The 19309-nt window shown below is 37.8% G+C and overlaps 2 protein-coding genes across 4 annotated transcripts; one reads left to right on the top strand and one right to left on the bottom strand.

Annotated features, from left to right (window-relative positions):
* The first annotated feature begins 485 nt into the window (after positions 1-485).
* Positions 486-3811, top strand: LOC110110409 (pollen receptor-like kinase 3). Its single transcript, XM_020841869.2, has 3 exons — positions 486-1103; positions 2108-2849; positions 2982-3811. Exons 1-3 carry the CDS (start codon positions 486-488, stop codon positions 3692-3694), a joined length of 2073 nt encoding a protein of 690 aa, XP_020697528.1. The 3' UTR covers positions 3695-3811.
* A 4388-nt stretch (positions 3812-8199) lies between these two features.
* LOC110110410 (sm-like protein LSM1B) lies at positions 8200-13357 on the bottom strand. 3 transcript variants are annotated; one of them, XM_020841873.2, is made up of 5 exons: positions 13218-13357; positions 13044-13114; positions 9087-9155; positions 8864-8979; positions 8200-8766 (listed from the first exon to the last, which is right to left on the bottom strand). In XM_020841873.2, exons 2-5 carry the CDS (start codon positions 13102-13104, stop codon positions 8626-8628), a joined length of 387 nt encoding a protein of 128 aa, XP_020697532.1. In that variant the 5' UTR covers positions 13105-13114; positions 13218-13357; the 3' UTR covers positions 8200-8625. The 3 variants fall into 3 exon arrangements, with proteins under 3 accessions (XP_020697532.1, XP_028548782.1, XP_020697531.1); XM_028692949.1 differs by having other exon boundaries at positions 13044-13153; positions 13275-13354; XM_020841872.2 differs by having other exon boundaries at positions 13044-13153; positions 13254-13353.
* Positions 13358-19309: the final 5952 nt, after the last annotated feature.

The following is a 19309-nucleotide window of genomic DNA, read 5'->3' on the forward strand; positions in this document are numbered from 1 at the left end:
TTTTTGAAACGGGTCGAAATGTTGAGCCCGAACCCGACCCATTTCGGGTTCGGGTTGACTCTAACCACAGGTCGGGTTCGGGTTGACCATAACCAGAAATTTTCGGGTCGGATTCGAGTCGGGTTTTCGAGTCGTGTCAAATATTGACACCCCTAAAAATTACATTCCCATAGCAAATGATGCCTTGATTGTCTCACAATATTACACAATTAATAAAATATTTTGAAACAAGCATGCATTAATAAATCATATGATATTATTATGTGGGGGGAGATCATCACATGATTTTAAGGAAATAAAATAAAATAAAAAACATAGCTTTATTTAACAAATTCTCACAAAGCCTCAATTCCTACCGCTCCCCCCAATCATCACTCTCCTCACCTTTGACCCGGTCAAATCACCCTCTCTTCCAAACAAAACGAGCGAAACAGAATAACACGCCCTCACGAACATCCCGCCACCCTCTCCCCTCCCCTGCATCCATGGCCCCTGTTCCTCTCCTCTTCCTTCTCTTCTTCCTCCACCAACCCCTCTCCTCCTCCCTCTCCGACTCCGGCGCCCTCCTGCTCCTCAAATCTTCCTTCCTCAACCCCAACCCCGCCCTCTCCTCGTGGTCCACCCCCTCCACCCCGGCCACCTCCCACGATGAATCCCCCACCTCCCCCTGCACCGCCTCCTGGATCGGCGTCCTCTGCTTGCGCGGATTCGTCACCGGTCTCCGTCTCGCCGGTCTCGGCCTCCAAGGCACCATCAATATCGATGCTCTCTCCCACTTCCGCTCCCTCCGCTCCATCAGCTTCAACAATAACAACTTGTCTGGACCTCTCCCGAATATCGGCCGCCTCGATGCCCTAAAATCGATCTATCTTTCGAATAACCGGTTCGCCGGTTCTATCAATGATTCGCTTTTCTTATCGATGGATCACCTGAAGAAGCTATGGCTGGATGGAAATCTGCTTTCTGGGAGGATTCCGTCGTCTCTCTCCAAGGTTTCCATGCTCATCGACCTACGTTTGGAAGGGAATAATTTCACCGGCGACATACCAGCGCTGCAGCTTCCTTCTCTCCGCTACTTCAACGTCTCCAATAATGACCTGCAGGTGGGATTCATGATTTTCTCTTCTTCTTTTCTTATTTCTTAAGCAAATGTACGTATTCGATCGAATGTTAGTCGACTGTATGTTCATATAAATGAATGTACGTAACAATTTTATTTCCATTGGTGCATTTTGAGGATGTTTTTTATGAGAGGCTTTGTTCTGATATTGGAAATTTTAAGAGAAGGAAAACGTTGAATATTGCAATTTAATGATTATTCATTCAAATCAACCCACAAATTAGCTAAAATTCATGTTTTTTTTCCTTGAGTATAACATTCTTTTATTCATTGTGTAGACTTTTCACAAGTATAACATTATTTTACCTAATTTTAAAGAGTTTTGTCTGCATCTAGTCTCGATCTAATTCACATAGGCCCAACCAGTCATTACTTCTCGTGTGCACCATTTCTCATATCTTGAGGCGGATTTGAGCGAAATCCAGCCAAACGCCCTAAAATGCAAAACCAAATCTCACGGCAAGATGAAAAATTCCTCCTTTTCATGCTAAATCCCGGATTTTTGAAATCATGTTTTTTGCCGGATTTAGGATATCCATTGGCTCCAGAGGAATAATCCACTCGTTAAATTTGCTATATAGCCAAACAATCACAACAGATTTAGTAGGATTTATCATATATGTTACCGAACAATTTTCAGGATTTAGGACACTCAGGATTTTTAAAATTCGGATTTATAAGATTTATGAAATCCTACTCAAATCAAATCCTGGGTGCTACGAAACAGGAAAAAATATTAGGTGCGAAGTGCGCACCTTCCGCCCAAACACTGGGTACCTAGCGGTACCGAGCGGTACCAAGTGTGAGTAGCATTAAGTACCCAATGCTTATGCGAACGGTTCTCCCCGTCGGCACTCCCCACCTAATAATCTCTCTAAGAAACAGCCCCTTAATAATTTCTAAAAAAATCTAAGGCCTCGAGGAAAGAAACAAAAAAAATAGGATCACAGCTCCTTTGTCTTAATTGTTTACGGCCACAACTTGCAGGGGCCTATTCCGACCTCGTTGGTCCACTTCGGAGCTGCTGCTTTCGCCGGCAATCCAAATCTCTGCGGGCCACCACTCCCCGGCCCGGCTTGCCCAATCCCAACAACCTATTTAAAAGCAGTCGAGCAGAGGGAAGGCGACTCCCACTCCGGCAAACTCGTGCTCATCGTCCTCGGCATTCTCCTCGTCTTCCTTGCCCTCGTCATCGGCTACGCCGCCGTCAAATCCCGCCGTCAAGACCAATTCGCCGATTCCTTCATAGACCACCATGACGCCGTATCCGTTTCAGAAGCCATGGAAGCAGCAGCCGCCGCCTCGCCGGTCCAATTACCCTCAGCTTCCAGTTCCCGCCGCCGCAGCAAGAAGCGCAGCGGTTCAAACAGAGGAAGCGGCGGCGGCGGCGGTTCGAACCGGGGTGGCGGCTCGGAGCTGGTGATGGTGAATGATGAAAAGGGAGTTTTTGGGTTGCCGGACTTGATGAGGGCGTCGGCGGAGGTGCTTGGAAACGGAGGGCTTGGTTCCGTCTATAAGGCGGCGATGGACAATGGGGTTTCCGTTGCAGTGAAGAGGATGAGGGAGCTGAACCGATTAAACAAGGAGGGATTTGATCGGGAGATGAGGAGACTGGGGAGGCTGCAGCATCCAAATTTGTTGCCGCCGCTCGCTTACCATTTTCGGAAGGAGGAGAAGCTGGTTGTGTCTGAGTATGTTGCAAAGGGGAGCCTACTGTATATTCTACATGGTAAATATTTTGCTTTTAACAATCTTAAAAGTAACTCATTTGCTTGAAATTTTGGCGTTATATAATGTAATCTGGTAAAGTATTATTTGATGAAGAATTTACACAATGAACTTCTCTGCTTGCTTCTTACAGGCGACCGAGGAGAAGAACACGCGGCGCTGGATTGGCCGACGCGGTTGAAAATCATCCGAGGAATCGCGCGCGCAATGTCGTACCTTCACGCCGAGCTCGACTCCTACGATCTCCCCCATGGAAACCTGAAGACAGGCAACGTCCTCCTCGGCCCGGATTTCGAACCCATCCTCGCCGATTACGGTCTCATCGCACTCGTCAACCCCGCCGCGGCCCCCAACGTTCTCTTCGCCTTCAAATCCCCGGAGGCCCCACACGTCTCCCCCAAATCCGACGTGTACTGCTTCGGCGTCGTGATCCTCGAGATAATCACAGGCAAATTCCCTTCCCAATACCTCAACAACACCAAGGGCGGGATCGACGTCGTCCACTGGGGGGCATCCGCCGTTGCGGAGAGGCGGGAGGCCGATCTCATCGACCCCCAGATCATGGGTCTCGCCGCCTCCGGGCCAGAGATGATCCGAATGCTGCGGGTGGGCGTGGCGTGCACGAAGCTCGGGCCGGAGGAGCGTCCCGGGATGAAGGAGGCGGCGGAGATGGTCGAGGAGATAGCCGACGGAGGAGGCGGTGGAATCGAATCTATCAGTCCGATCGTACCCACGCAACCGTGGCGGGAGGGCAGCTTGCGCGGGTCGCGCGACAGCCGCCGGTCGGAGAGATCAGTCGAGGCGGCGCAGGAGCCGTGGAGCGGGGATTTACTCAGCCTTTACTAACAACCTTCGGATGCCCATGAGGTTATTAAAACTGGAGGGGTGGGGTTTCTTACTTTCTTTCGTTGTTCTTTTGCTGTAGTTAATCTAAAACAATTTATTTAAACATTTTCAAGTAAATAGGATTGGTTGATTCAATCAACTGCTGCATTTTTTAATGTTTTATCATAATAACTCTGCAGGATCTGAACACTTTTCTGTGTGTATAGGATATTGAGCTGCTGATATCGATATTTTCTTTGTTGTTTGTCGCCTGATAATTAAGATTAATTATTCTGTCCGAACACCAATCAGAATATGTCACTTCACTTCTGACTCAATACCGTGACTCGATACTGCTCGGTACCATGTCTTGATTGGCCTCTAAATGACGTTCTGCGTCCGATCTTCACACAGACTGATTTCTCAATTAAGATTAATTATTATGTGCGGACAAAAGTGCATGTTAGGTATTCACATTATATTTTTTTATTTCCTTCATGTAAGCTTCGAATTGAAGAAATTTTAACTGGAAACCGGAATTATGTCCTCCCCATTGTATTAATATAGATGATAAATTAGGTGATTTTGCTAGACATCTATGTCATAGCTTTCATTTGGGCGTCTTTTTTAAAACAACTTCACAGTATTAAAATTTCTAATTCAAAAAATTTTTGTACTAAAAAATCATCTTATAAAGCAATAAAAAAACTGTCCCAAACAAAATCTTATTTAAGAACATTCTTGCTTGTTTGGCTATATAAAATAAAGCGTTACACGCTTTGATTATTAGAGAGGTGTTGCTTAGTTGGATTTGAAATTTTAGGAATTGAAAATTTATATAGATTATAGAGATTTTGCAATCACTAAATTCAGGATAAGCTGTTTGTCTGCTCTTACTTACCAATCATAGTTACACCACTACAAGCACTCAAATTGAAATCACATGGAATTGGGCCAAGTCTAGTCCAACCATTATAGAGTTTTTTTATTTTTTAATCTATATATTATATCAATCTTAAGTAGAGACTTTTCTAAATGGATCATACAGGTTGATATAAATCATTTTTGCATTCATGAACTTTAATCGAATACATATAATATAATTTTAGTAGTAATAGATTTAATGGGGGAATTATGACTTTAGGCAATCAAGGCATTAATAAGAGTACATGTTTTAGATGTTTGGGTCTATTGTCCATAGTGATGGTGAAATAGATAGGAAGAGATTGGGGTTGTAGCCGAGTGGTCGACGGAAGAGATTCCTCCTATCTCAACTGGGCTCGAATCCCCTAAAAAAAGATAGGAATATTATTAGTAGAATTCAAGTTAAATGTTTGAAGTGGAGAAATGCATCGAGCCTCCAATGTGATTAAAGAGTACCCCCACAAACTTAAGAGAAAAATTCTATAAGATGGTGGTGAGACCTGCAATGCTTTATGGTGCATAATGTTTGTCATTAAAAGAGAAATATACAATAAGTTAAGTGTTGCATAGATGAGGATGCACAGGTGGATAAATGGCTTTACTCTTAGAGAGAAAATGTGTAACAACCATATACATGAAAAGGTCGGGCGGGCTCTAGCACAAATAAGATTACAGAGAGTCACATTAGATGTTTTGGTCAAGTAAAACTTCAACCTTTTGATGACTAGATTATGAAAGTAGATGTATTAGATTTAATATATGTTAAGAGAGATAAAACTAAAAAATCTTAATTAGAAAATATTAAAATTATCATTTTTATTAGATTTAAACAAAAATTTAAATCTTAACATGATACAATGGATAATTTTTTTTTTTTATCAATTTCAGTTGGGGATTGTTCTTCTTTCTCTTTCTAGTAATCGATTTTGAAATTTTTAGGGAGAAATTTCAGGTTTTTTTTATTATTATTTTTTTTTTGGGGAGAAATTTGAGGTTGTTCTTTCTTTTTATAGTTGATTTGCTCCCTTTTCCATCCTATTTCTTATCATTTGTTGGTACCAGGAGGATAGTCTTTTGCTCATCTACATTTACAATTCTATGTGCAATGTTGATATTGTCTCCAATGACTCTTTTTGGCTTTCAAGTGCTTACAACTCTGCCAAAGAAATATTTCTTTAAAACTGGAACCAATATAGGCTTCGTGATGAGATCCTCTTAAAGGTTTGTTGTGGAGATTTTCAATTCTCTATAAAGCTTTCAAATAATCATAGTTTGGTTGGGCATTAATGGATTCTAAGCAACAACAAACATTAGATGATGGTGGATTTTCACCTAATTAAGCAAGTTCTTCCTTATAGAGAGAGAAGATTAGCTTGTTGAGAGTCACTAGATGACTTGAATAATGGAAGTAGCAATTCTCCTAAAAGATGGGAAAACCATAAAACCCAAAGTCAACAATGTAGATAAATTTGAAAAAATTAGAATGACCAAATGAAGACGATAAGGATAATCTTTATCGCTTTTGAAGCCATGAATCCGATGGAGTTGCTCATACAAAATTTGACTATCAAATTAAACATAACAATTCCAACAAATTATACAACACCAACAACAACATCAAGCCTTTGTCCCACTATATGGGATCGGCTACATGAATCCTTTTTCTCCATTGTGACATGTTAAAAATCAAATTCTAGTTTAAATCTAATAAGAAAAGATCATTTCTAATATTCTCTAACCAAGTCTTTTTAGGTCTACCACTACCTTTCTTAATAGAAGTCAAATCTAATACTTCTACTTTCCTAACCAAGTTATCGGAAGGCCGCCGTTTTATGTGACCAAACCATCTAAGGCGACTCTCTCTAATCTTATCTTCCACTTGACTATACTAACCTTTCCACGAATATGCTCATTTAGTATCCTATCTCCAAGAAACTATAAGAATCCAAATTAGGTCTAACCAAGAATGATAATAATAGTGCACAAGCTTGACACCAAGATGCTTTTTCTTGTTGAGAGCAATCATATGTATGATTGGTTTGTTAGCACGGGAGTGGATTAGGTGAAGGTTCAAAAGAGCCATCTGTCCACGCCGTATCCGTATCCTATATTTTTAAAAATTATTATATATTATATTAAAAAATTATTATGCCGTGTACACGCCGCACCCGTGTCCTATATTTTTAAAAATTGCCGTGTCCATGTCGTGTCGTGTCCGTATCGCCGTGTCCGTGTCGGTGCATCATAGGCCACAGAGATTTAGAATTATAACTGAAACATCTCAGCTAACACATCAGCAGCCATGATACAAACTGCTTAAGCATGCTCAGTGAAGCTGAAATGAGACAAGACAACTAGACAAGTATCTGAATAGTAGTAGCTGAAGGAAACAAGAATAAAATGCAGAGCCTACTAGCAGCAAGACACAAGTAACTGATATTGCAACTTAGAAGAACCTGGAAGCATTTGAAAACACATTGGACTTTATTGTAATCGCAAGTGATTCTCACACCCACCATTGATACACTTCATCGCGGTTAACTGACAAGAACACAGTTTATAGAACAGGAATGAACCTGGTAGATGTTTTTTGCTGCAGGGTAGAAGAAGAGAAAGTATGGGATAGTAGAGGTCAAATCAAGTCCCTATGGGATTGATTAGGCCTTCATTAAGTAAGGATCAGCTTCTATTTATCAAAGTAAAGGTAAAAGTTGATGTATTTACCTTTCAAGATCATGGTTACAATTCTGCCCAAGGAGTAAGGCTTCGTTTGAGATGGCTTTTTAATTGTTTCTTAAAGTAACTTTCTTATTGTTTTAAACAGCAGTAAGAAAGCCGTCCCAAACGAAGTCTAAGACTTTAGCTGTGAACTATATAGGTTGCATAGAAATGTGATGATGAGATCCTCTCAAAGGTTTGTTCTGAAAATTTTTCATTATATGTAAAGCTTTAAAATAATAATAATTTGGTTGGGCATTGATGGATGTTGGGCATCAATGAACATCGGATGGTGGTAGATGTCAAGCAAATAATTAATATAGCAAATTATTCCTTATAGAGAAGGGAGACTAAGCAATTGAAAGTCACCAGATGATGGGAAGTAGTTTGCACAGTCATTCTCATAAAAGAAAGGGAAACCCGACGACCAAAAATCAGCAATGAAGGTAAATTTGAAAACACTAGAATGACCAAATGAGGATGATGAGGATAATCCTTCTTAAACCAACGAGTTCCGAGAGTATTTGGAGAGGGTAATTAGAGAATTTGAATACCATAACTACCTATATGTAGTAAAAACAAATGCGCCGGATCAACTCTCATATGATCAAAAAGTGATTGGAAGATCCTACTCCTAGGCCAGTTCAAACGAACCATCCAACCGTCGATCACGTTAAGCAACCAACCATTGATCGACGATAATGGTCCAACGCCGATGCAATAGTTGTCACAAACAATGAAGTATTTAATTGTGTGAAATATAGCATTTTGATGCCCTCAATGATCCATACTCAATAAACTTACTCAGTGAAGTTGAAATGTGCCGATGCAATAGTTTTGAGCAAAATTATTTTCATCAGAAGCACCAACGCAAACACATCAGCTATGATCCATACTCAATAAACTTACTCAGTGAAGTTGAAATGTGCCAAGACACAACTGTCTAAATAGCAGCTTAAGGAAACAAGAACAAAATGCCGAGCTTAATAGTAGCATGGCATAAGTGTCAGATATTGCAACTTAGAAGAACCTGGAAGCATTTAAAAACCAATTGGACTCCCTATTGTAGCTACAAGATATTCTTACACCCGTCATTCAACATATTAGTCAAATAAACATTTTAGCATCTAATGGACAACAACATAGTTTATAATACAGAAACCAACCTTGTAAAAGTTTTTTTGCTGCATAGTGGAAGAAAAAGCCATGAAAGGCACTTTAGGAGAAAACCGCGATAAAATGTGCGGAAGCTATGATTTTGAAATTCACAGGGATGGCAATATGAGTTGGTGTGTCTGAATGATGAATTCCTAATCTAAGTCGAGGAACTCCATTCGTTTTCGCATGGAGCCTTTCAGATCTGTGGCATCCCTTTCTGCTTTTTGGGCCTTTCTTATCTCTGCTGGTGAAACATTTATCATATGTGAAGGGAGCTCATCCCTCTCAAGGTCCTGTCAATTTCAAATCCAACTTTACCTCGCTTATGGTTAAGAAAACAATAGAAGCACACTGCCGAAAAAATGACCTTTTGATAAGACAAAGCAATACCAGCTCTCCAATCAAAACTACATTCTCTCCGCGGATTACATACAGACCCAGAGAGATATCACAGTAGAGATCTCCAACAATTACTCTCTCACAAGCCCCTTCAAGAACAGCATTTGCTTTGCACCAAGAAATTGTGGATTTAAAATGTAAAATGGGAAAGACACAGATTACTTAATTGATAATCACAATCCAAAAATTAAAGAAATAAAATATAGATACATACCAAATTGATCAAAAGACCGAAGAATGCCCAACAGTTTTCTCCCATCTCTTAGCAAAACAAGGAGCTTCTCTGTCAAATAAACAAACAGCAAGTTCAGGGACTATTGGAAGCATTCAATATTTCAACCAGAGTGCAGAATGAAATGTACTGCGTGATCAAAATATCTTAAGAACTTTGATTCAATGTAATCAAAGTAAAAACTGCATGCAGAAGTGCAAATGGGGTAATTACATAAAAAATACAACGTACAAAACAAAGCATAAGGAACAACAGAAACAAAGTATTGTGTTGAAAGCACAGGAAAGACTATCAAAAAACACATCTAATCACCGAAAGCAATGCATGGTGAAACACAACTTGAAGTGATACATAACACAACAAAAGGAATCAGAAAACAAAGTATATCAAATATAGGATAGCACAGGACACATAATTAAAAGAAGTAACACATTTGATGAATCATTGGGAAAACCGCACACTTAATGAACAGAAAAGAAAACAATAGATGAAAGAAACGTATCAAAAATTTTGTGCACTGGAATGAATAGCATCATCACATGCTGGATGGAGGATAAAAGAAACCTACATAAAGGGAGGAGAGAGAATAGGTGCATAGTAAGGATGTAAGTTAATCGAGCTGGCTCGAACTCAACCTGTAAATGAGCTCGTGAGTCGAGTACAATATATATTATTTAAATTTAATAATTTATGATTATATAAATATTATAAATTACTCATGGAAATATATTATGAACAATTAGAAAAGTTATTAAGGGCCTTATGCACATCAAGTTAGAAAATTCATCAATGATTGAGACAATAAAGATACTATGCCGACCTAATAGTTCACAAAAAAAACTAGGAAATCTAGTAAATAAACAAACTATAAATGATAAGTGATATTAAATAAGTTAGAAGGTTCTATCATACCTAAAGCGCCAATATAGTGCTTATCATGTGTGAATAAAAAAGGTCAAGGGCTAGCAAATACATGAAGAGCATGAAAGTGCGACTCCATGACAAAGAAGAAGACGGGAAAGACTGCATTTTGTAAATGATGATGTTGGGTGGAGGGTTGAAAAAGGAAACAAAGAATAGGTCACAACTTCATTTTGGTCACAAAAGAATATTATAATAAAATAGTAGAATTACGAAGATTGGTCTCTTGAAGCAATTTTCAAAGCTTTTGCACATATGCAAAAAAAAATAAGAGTAAGATTTAGCATCCCCAGATCACCAAACAAAAAACATACTACAATCCTTTCGAAGCCAACCACAAATTTAGTCATCATTAATTTGAAATTGGCATGACTAAGGCTCGTATAAATTTGTGATGACCTTAGACTGCCACTTGATATGTATACAAAGGAAAATATGAGTGTTGTGTCATATTCACATTGTGGAAGATTGTCCAACAAAGTGCACCCACTTCCATCTCTTGTTGTGGGACTTGCATGTCTGCCAATCATGATAGGGATTCTTGACACAAATTACGGGCTTTTAACCCTTAGATTATCTCACTTAAGGCCCTCGGATTTCAATCCATGCACCCCACAACTGCTGATCATTTTAGGGGCTATTCTCCCTTCTTCCTTCTGTTATATTTTGTGTAATTAGTTTTGAATTATTTTCATATATAAGACCTTTGGACAAATCAATATATACCTCCAATCTTTGTATAAATAATAAACAATAAATTTCAAGTAGTTATATCATATCTTTCGATTTTTTTTCCTACATGGCATCAGATTAAGATTATAGTTCTCTTCTTCCCACCTTTATTCTTCCTTTTTTTTTATTCTTTCTCCTCTTCATTATGTCTGATTTTTTTTTACTTCACTTCCAAAAGTTCAACCATCATGAATGACGAAAATAAAAATAAATGAGAGCTTTAGGGGCCTACATGCCTCATATCACTTGAATAGAAGAAACTATCTGAAGTGGTCCCAAATTGCGTACTCATTTCTGAAAGGAAAATGAAAATTCCATCATCTTATAGAATCCTCCTTCAAAACTGAAATTCCATAATCTTGTAGATCTTCTTTTTTTTTTATTCTTTCTCCTCTTCATTAGCCTGATTTTTTTTTACTTCCTTTCCAAAAATTCAACCATTGTGAATGACAAAAAAAAAAAGAGCTCCAGGGGCTACATGCCTCACATCACTTGAATAGAAGAAACTATCCGAAGTGGTCCCAAATTATGTACTCTTTTCTAAAAGGAACATTAAAATTCCATCATCTTATAGATCCTCCTTCAAAACTGAAAGACCCAAACTTTTCAATGTGGTATGAAGCTGATTCCATGATCATGACATGCTTATGGAATACCATAATGCCTAAAATTAGTGGACATACATGTTCCTAACAATTGTAAAAGACGTTTGGTATGTCATCAAACAAACGTACTCAAAGATTAAGGATGTTGCTCTTGTCCATGAGATCAAGATCAAAACTAAGATCTCAACAACTAAGTAAATCTCAAATCTATATTTTAATACAATGAAAATTTATTAGCTTGAACAAGATAATTACTAAGATTTCAAGATGAAGTGTAGCAATGATGTGGTGATTCTTAAAAAGTTTGTAGAAAGAGAAGATTTTTGAGTTTATTGCAGAACTCAATAATAAATTCGACAAAATTTATTTTCAGATCTTAAACAGAGAAAATTTACCATGTCTAAATGAAATCTTCTCACTCATTCAAACCAAAAAAGAGTGGGACAGAAATTTAGTATCAAAATTTTGAGTTTGAGTTGGACCAAACTCACTCAAACTCAACTTGATATATGCCCCTAGTGAAAGTTGACATGCTTGGGAAGACATATAGTAATTCAATAAGATAAAAATCAACTGTAATCAAGTCATTTAGGATTAAAACAAAAAATCTATGTAACAGATAACAAAGAAAAGAATTATGAAGGTCCTAGAAGAATGATCTGCACTATCTCATCACTTCATGAGTTCAACTACTTTATTCATGAATATTAACAGGAATGGTGCAACCAATTATAACTGGTGAGTTGTTGGTTCACATATAGCTACACAATATCAAGAAGCGCCACACTAGTTTTTAAGTTTTTTGCAGCATCGAAGGCAACAATCCAGAATGCATTGTTAATTTTTAATAGTGACATTGTTAGTCTTTAAGGCTCTCTTTATTTGAAGGAATTAAAAAGAGAGGAAATGTAAATAAAAATGGTAAAGTAATTAAGTTGAAATAAGTTCACTTTGTTAGGTTGAAGAATTGAGTGTTTTTCTTTGTTTTTTTTTTTTTTTTTATTGATGAGAAATTGTGTCTCTTTCTTGTTAAGAGAGGGCGTGTGAATTATAATGATGATCAACCAAAATCTTATTCCCATTTTTCTTTAGGCTTGGCTAGCGAATTGTTAATGGAAAAATGCATGTGTCAACATTTTCTAGGTAAATCTAGTAACCTATACATTACATTGAGTCCAAACAGCAAATGTGAAATTCTGAACTAAAATGAGTTTAAACTTCCCCCAATTCCTTCAAACCAAGCATACTCTAAGTGTTACGAATGTACAGAAATAAAAAGGCAGTTTAGCAAAGATGAAAAAAACAGGTTAATCTCTGCAGATCAAATGTGAACTATTTCAGACCATACATAACGTAGAAGATAACAAAACACAGATTTTTTTTTTTCCTTTCAAAATTCAAGGCCACAGGAGATGCAGAAACAAAATATTATATAAGAAAAAAGGTAAACTGAGTTACACAACAGTATAAATATCCACACAAGACAAAATTTCTTGGCTATACAAATCAGCAAGAATACAAATAACAATCCCAGAAATGTGGGATTTTTCACCAAATTGTAGAATTATAGACTGCATTTATCCGCTAGAATTCAATAGCCACTGTGACTTAATAAAAAAGCAGCAAAAAGAAGAAATGATTTTACTGGTAGTGTTAGGGAGGGGAAAAAATTTTATATTACTGTCAAGATAGCTCGCGAGGGAAGTGGATAAAAAAAGTTCTTCTGCGCCCGCCCAAGACATTGAACCCTAACTATTTCAGCCAGCAAACATCTATCAGAAGAATCCAAAACTGCCACAAAAAACAGGACTATTCAAATTCTCCACCGCTTCACCACGCTCATAACACTCCCTACCTCAATCTTCCATAATAAATTCAAGAAAAAGCAGACCAGAGAAAAATCGAGCCTTTCCCAAAACTTCGTTTGTATGAGGATCCAGCAACCCTAATGCTCGAGATAACCCTCGGAGAGACGCTTTATTCGAGGCCCCTTTACGAGATGGCGGATCACTCTGCCTTCCCTGGACTGTAAAGAAAGTCCAAGACGTTGAAACGGAGAAGCTTATGTTCGGCACCGCTACAGTTCCCAATACTCTCAAATAAAATAGTAACACGTGTCCTGTTAGGCAGATCTAAATTTAGGTATAAGTCAAATCTAAAACTATATATTCCCAAAAAAAAAAGAAAATCTAAAACTATTTTTTTTTTTTACATTTAGGCCATTTAAGTCAAACTCACACACACAATGCATACACAAATACTCGAACTTAAGACCTTTTAGTTGGAAGCATAAGCTCTCAGCCAACAGGCCAAAGTGTTCACCCACCTTTACTTAGCTTGGTGGGCGAGTACGGTTGGAAATCTCACGCTTAATTCTCTTTGAGTTGCAGCGCCTCTTAAGAGGAGCTCAATCAATGTAGACCAAGAGATTTTTGAGGTAAGTGCCTCTTCTAGATCAGCCGAGGATTAGCACGTCGCCAAATGCCCTTTCGGAAGTAAAAGTAGATAAATACCCCGTTTCCAAATAAATAAATAAATAAATCTAAAACTTTGAAAATTAGTGCATGTTATATTACACATAATAATAAATATAAAATTTAATTTTTTTTAAGGGAGTTAGCTCACAACACTATTAGCTAAGGGTGTCAAAAAATGATCGAACCTACTATTTTGATCTTGAACAGACCAAAAAAAAAAAATCAGATTTAGTTTGACCCATTTAAAAAATGGGTCGGATTCAAGTTCGGAAGTTTGACACATTTTTTTAAAAAAAAATCACAGGGCCTCACCCATTTTTCACAATGTAGTAGATATACAACATATAGAGCATAATATGTTATTTGAGTTGAAAGAATTCAATGGCATGAGACTTGTTCTTAAGAGGTCGTCGGCTTACATGTTTGGTCGGCAGGACCATAGTTAGGTGATAGTGGTCGAAGGAAAGGTAGTCGTGTGACGGAGGTTGGTGGGACCATAGTCAGACGATGGTAGTTAGAGGGATCATTTTTGATGATGATAGTCGAAGGGACTATAGTTGGAGGGACCGTAGTTAGGTGATGGTGATCAAATTACCATAATCAGTAGATGATGGTGTTATGAGGATCGTAATCAGGCAATGGTGCTCTCCTTAGTCGAATAATGGTGATCTGAGGATCGTAGTCGGGTGATTGAGGTGGAGCGATTGTAATCGAGTGACGATGAGCTGAGGATCATAGTTAACAGACGACCAAGGTTGGTAGGACCTTTGTAAGGTGATGATGGTCAAAGGGACTTTAGTCGAGCGATAGTGGTCAGAGGGGTCGTGGTCAACAACAGTGGTCCAAGGATCATAATTGGACAATGGTAATTTGATGACCATAGTCAACGAGAGATGGAGTTCAGAGGAATCATAGTATGGAAACAAAGGTTAGAGAAATCGAGTTGGTGATGGAGATTGAGGTTAGAAGGACTGTAGTCACGGGACGTTGGTTGAAGGGGCCATAGTCGAATAACGCTAACTGGGGGACCATAGTTGGGAGACAGAGGTCGAAGGGACCGTAGCAGAACAATATGAGTTTGAGGACCATAATTGGTAGGTGATCAAGGCTGAAAGGATAGTAGTCGGCAGGGCAATGGATGTCCGATGGTGATGATTAAGTGTGGCCTGACAGCAATGGTTAGCCAATGAGTGTCTGATGGTAGAGGTTAGGCGATGATATGATAATGATGTTAGTCGAGAGGAAGTTAAACAATGGTGGTCAAGGATGGTGGCTGAATGGAGGTTTGATGGAGATGGTAAAGGGGAGGTATGAAAACATTCGTCAGGCAAAAGCCAGACGACGATAACCAGGCAGAAGGGATAATCATCAAATATAATATTATGAGATATGACCTATTAAGGGTATTCTCTCACCAATGTAGTGGTCAAAACAATGATATATTATATAAGAAGTGGACTGGGCTAGAGCCATCAAGAGAAAAGTCAATAGTAAGTGTGTCAATAAATGAGTTTAGTGGAGGTACCATTTATGGTATCATCATAGATTTCAAAGATAGGTACATAAAAATATATATAACTAAAATGACAATTCAAGGATAGTAGAAGAATTTTCCAAGGTTGGTGAAATAGTTGGTGGATCAATAAATATTAATTAGAATTACTCACATAATAGTTTAATTGAAAATATTTTGAGGGGTTTAACATTATTTTTAAATGCATAAAGTTCTCATAATTTTAATAATTACATTCATTTCATCAAACTAAAACTAAGCTAAAAGGATGTGGATTATAACCATAGAAATAATATCACATCATATATGAGCTTCACAACTATCTAGTTTAATGGGAACTAGCACCTAGATGTCATAAAGAGCTTCATAGCTTCAAAAAGTAGGGATGTGGCCAATATCTTAGGAGTGATATAAGGCTTAACATGTTGTAGTAACTCAATGCTGGAATAGACCTTTAGATTTTTGAATAAGGTAACTTGAGGTGGAGGGCTAAGGGAGAAGTTAACTAAACCTTTGAGTGGTTTAAGCCCTAGAGCTATTGGGGTTCACGTTAGGTTGTGGAATGGAGGGGGCATAGGGAATGGATACACTTGAAAGTGTTAGAACAAATTTAGGTTATATGCTATAGATTCTTTTGGTGAATATACCAAAGGCTTAGAAATGTGAAAAGAAAGCTAGACAAAGAATAGATCAGTGTGGCCTAATTGGGGATGATTTTGGCTAGTCTTAGAATATTAAGTTAGTGAAGGGGATTAAGATCAGACCAAAACAATGCAAAAATAGTTGCTGTGAAGAGTACCATTATTATTGGATGTCCTCAGATGAACAAAGCTGTTCATAATTAAGAAAATAGAGAGAAAAAGAATGAGGGTGGAATAACTGACAATGAGAAGAGCCATGGCAGACATCTAACTTCTTCTCTTGTCTCCCATTGATCTTACTTTGCACCCAACGCAGGATCTACAACACTAGAAAATTAATTTTACACTTAAACAAGTATAAGATATCATGACAGTTTGCGTTGATTTTGCTTTGTTTCTCTCACCCTCATATCTGATCACCAATGCTTCAAACTCTTCCTCAGAGAGAGAGAAAGAGAGAGAGAGAGAGGGAAAATATCTTGATAGAAAAATAAGAAAGAGAACATGAAAACATGCTTCTCTGTGTAGTCCACAACCTAAGAGCAAGCTAACACTAATAAAGAGAAATTATGATAAGAAAATCACATGGCAATGCAATGAGGGCTCTCTGAAGATTAAATAGAATGACAGAAATAGGGATGCAGACATTGACTCTTCATTACAGTGGTCATAATTTTAGGGGCTGTTTGGTAGCAGGATTTAGGCCGGATTTGAGCGAAATCCAGCCAAATGGCCTAAAATGCAATACCAAATCTCACGGCAAATGAAAGCTGTCGTAGATGGAAAATTCTGCCTTTTCGTGCTAAATCCTGAATTTCCGATATCCTATTTTTTCCCGGATTTACGAAATCCATTGGCTCGAGAGGATGAGTATGCTCGCTAAATCGACTCTATAGCCAAGCAGTCACACCAGATTTAATAAGATTTATCATGAGTGTTACCAAATTGTTTTCAGGATTTCCGAAATCCGAATTTAAAAGATTTACGAAATCATACTTAAATAAAATCCTAAGTGGTACCAAGCATCCCCTTAAGGTTGAGCGAAGTCCTTCACCCTTTTGGTCATACATAGGCTTCATTTGGGACGGCTTTCTTACTGATTCTTAAAACAGTAAAAAAATTCATCTCAAACAAAGTCTTATATTATGATGATCAGAGTTCAAGCGCATTAACCATTAGCTCTTAATAACTGCTATTAATTTTGCTTAACAACAGATGAAAACATATTTAAAGTTTTTTTTTTCCCAAAGCTCAAGTTTACATGCAGCTTAATCAATAACATTTTAATTTATAAATTAAAAGCCGAGCTTCTTGACCCTATTTTCTTATCACATGAGGAATAATTGGTTTCTGTATATTATATGCTCACCTTCAGATATAATATGACTAACCCACTCTTTTAACGTAGTTGTTCATTTTGATCTGAGTGGTCCGGAATAGAATGGGTGAGCTGGGAAACTAGCTGTGGATATACAGCTCGGGAATGTCCCATCAACATTTATATAAAGGAGCACAAATGTAAAGAGATTAGGAAATTCAAGAGGTTATGTTGCTCACAAGGGTGTAAGTGAGCCGAGCTGTCTCGAGCTGGCTCGTTAACGAGCTCACAAGTCGAGTTATCGAGTTTCGAGCTTGAGCTCGAGCATATTTTCGAACCCGTTGGGTAATCGAGCTTAGTTTGATCAAATTAATGCCCAACTCGAGCACATACCTCTCAATTATCTGGATCAATTTTAAATTGTTTTTTTTTTCTTTCTCAAATTTTGTATTCCCCTTTCTCAAATTTTTTGCAAACATGAGATAAAACTTAGTCGTCTTTAAGCAATTTCTTTCTTTCACAAGTAGTTAAAATACTTTCGAATTAGCTGTTGATTTCTTTCCTTCTAATGGAGCTTGCAATCGAGCCGAGCTCGAGCAATTTTCGAGCCCAGGCTTTTGATGCACAAGTCAAGTTCAATCTCAACTTCTAAGCTCGAGTTCGAGCCCAAGTTCAAGACACCTAAAAAATATGCGAGCCGAGCTCAATCATGCTAAGGCTTGAACTTGACTCATTTTGTTTGCACCCCTAATTTTTGCCGAGGACTGAACAAAAGAGAGAGAGAGAGAGAGAGAATCATGTATTCCTCCTTTTTGGGGAGTATATATAAACTATAATCCACCAAATTTTAGCTCATGACCATCTTGTAACTATGCATTAATCATTATCATAACTCAAATCACTTAATTACAACAATTAGAATTCATGCATCTCTATATAAGAGCCAACATAATTAATCATATACTATTCTTGATTCCAATAATTGAATGATAGGAAATTAAAATATATAGGCTTATTGTTAGACCTACAAGCCCATCATATCTCTAACTAGAATTGGCAGCCCTTTAAGATACCTGCAAGTGGGCCTGCCCAAATCGCAGGGAACCACCGCACGTGGGCTTTCATCACAGCCGTCCATCACCCGGGCAGCAGGCTTCCCTTGTTTGATCTCCCATACCTACCTGCTTATGAACTGCTTACTGCATGCATGCATGCATGCATTTCTCCTTCTTCTTGCTTCGGATTCTTTAAAATGTTCCATTTTGTCTTTTGATTGTTAAAAAAAAAAAAATGTTTGATATCTGATAGGTCATATTCATCTAAAGCTTCTGAAAATATGTATTCTTATGTAAAATTTCATATAATTTCAAAATAATTTGGACAAAAATCCAAAATACAAATTATATAACTTCCTAATTAATGGCATAAATAGCATGATTAGGAGTAATTAAATAAAAAAATTATGAGCATGCTTTCAATAATTTTCCTACTTTGATTGATATTTCATGCTAGTGATGAGTCTTTAGAGTTTTTGAGCAATTTAGGCTTCGTTAAGACAGGTTTCTTGTTGCTTCCTGAAACAACTTTTTAGCTAAAAATTAATTTAAGCAACAAAAAAATCATCCCAAACAAAACTTAACTCATATGGTACTTTAAATATTAATCTTATATTTTATAAATCTTCCTAAAATTTTCTTAGGAAATACAAATTTTTTAACATTTAAAATAAATTTAAAAAAAAATTAATTTTGTATTTATATTTCTATTTTAAAGGACAACTGATGAACAATTCTCCTAGTAGTGAGAGAGGGAGAGAGAGATTTAGCAATTAAATACATTGCCACTAGACCTGTCAATATTTGACCCGACCCGAACCCGACCCGGAATTTTCGGGTTTGGGTTGACCCGAACCCGAAGCGGGTCGGGTTCGGGTCCGGGAAACCGACCCGTTTGCAAAAATGGGTCGGGTTCAGGTTGACCCGACGGGTTGCCGGGTCA

Source organism: Dendrobium catenatum, unplaced genomic scaffold (assembly GCF_001605985.2).
Source record: "Dendrobium catenatum unplaced genomic scaffold, ASM160598v2 fragScaff_scaffold_199, whole genome shotgun sequence".
Lineage (NCBI taxonomy): Eukaryota > Viridiplantae > Streptophyta > Magnoliopsida > Asparagales > Orchidaceae > Dendrobium > Dendrobium catenatum.

Coding starts and splice junctions, on each gene's coding strand:
- LOC110110409 (XM_020841869.2), top strand. CDS start 486: ATGGCCCCTGTTCCTCTCCTCTTCCTTCTCTTCTTCCTCCACCAACCC. Junction 1,104..2,107: donor TCTCCAATAATGACCTGCAG/GTGGGATTCATG, acceptor CACAACTTGCAG/GGGCCTATTCCGACCTCGTT. Junction 2,850..2,981: donor CCTACTGTATATTCTACATG/GTAAATATTTTG, acceptor TGCTTCTTACAG/GCGACCGAGGAGAAGAACAC.
- LOC110110410 (XM_020841873.2), bottom strand. CDS start 13,104: ATGTCTTGGGCGGGCGCAGAAGAACTTTTTTTATCCACTTCCCTCGCG. Junction 9,156..13,043: donor CCTCGCGAGCTATCTTGACA/GTAATATAAAAT, acceptor TTTATTTGACAG/AGAAGCTCCTTGTTTTGCTA. Junction 8,767..8,863: donor TAGTTTTGATTGGAGAGCTG/GTATTGCTTTGT, acceptor TGAAATTGACAG/GACCTTGAGAGGGATGAGCT.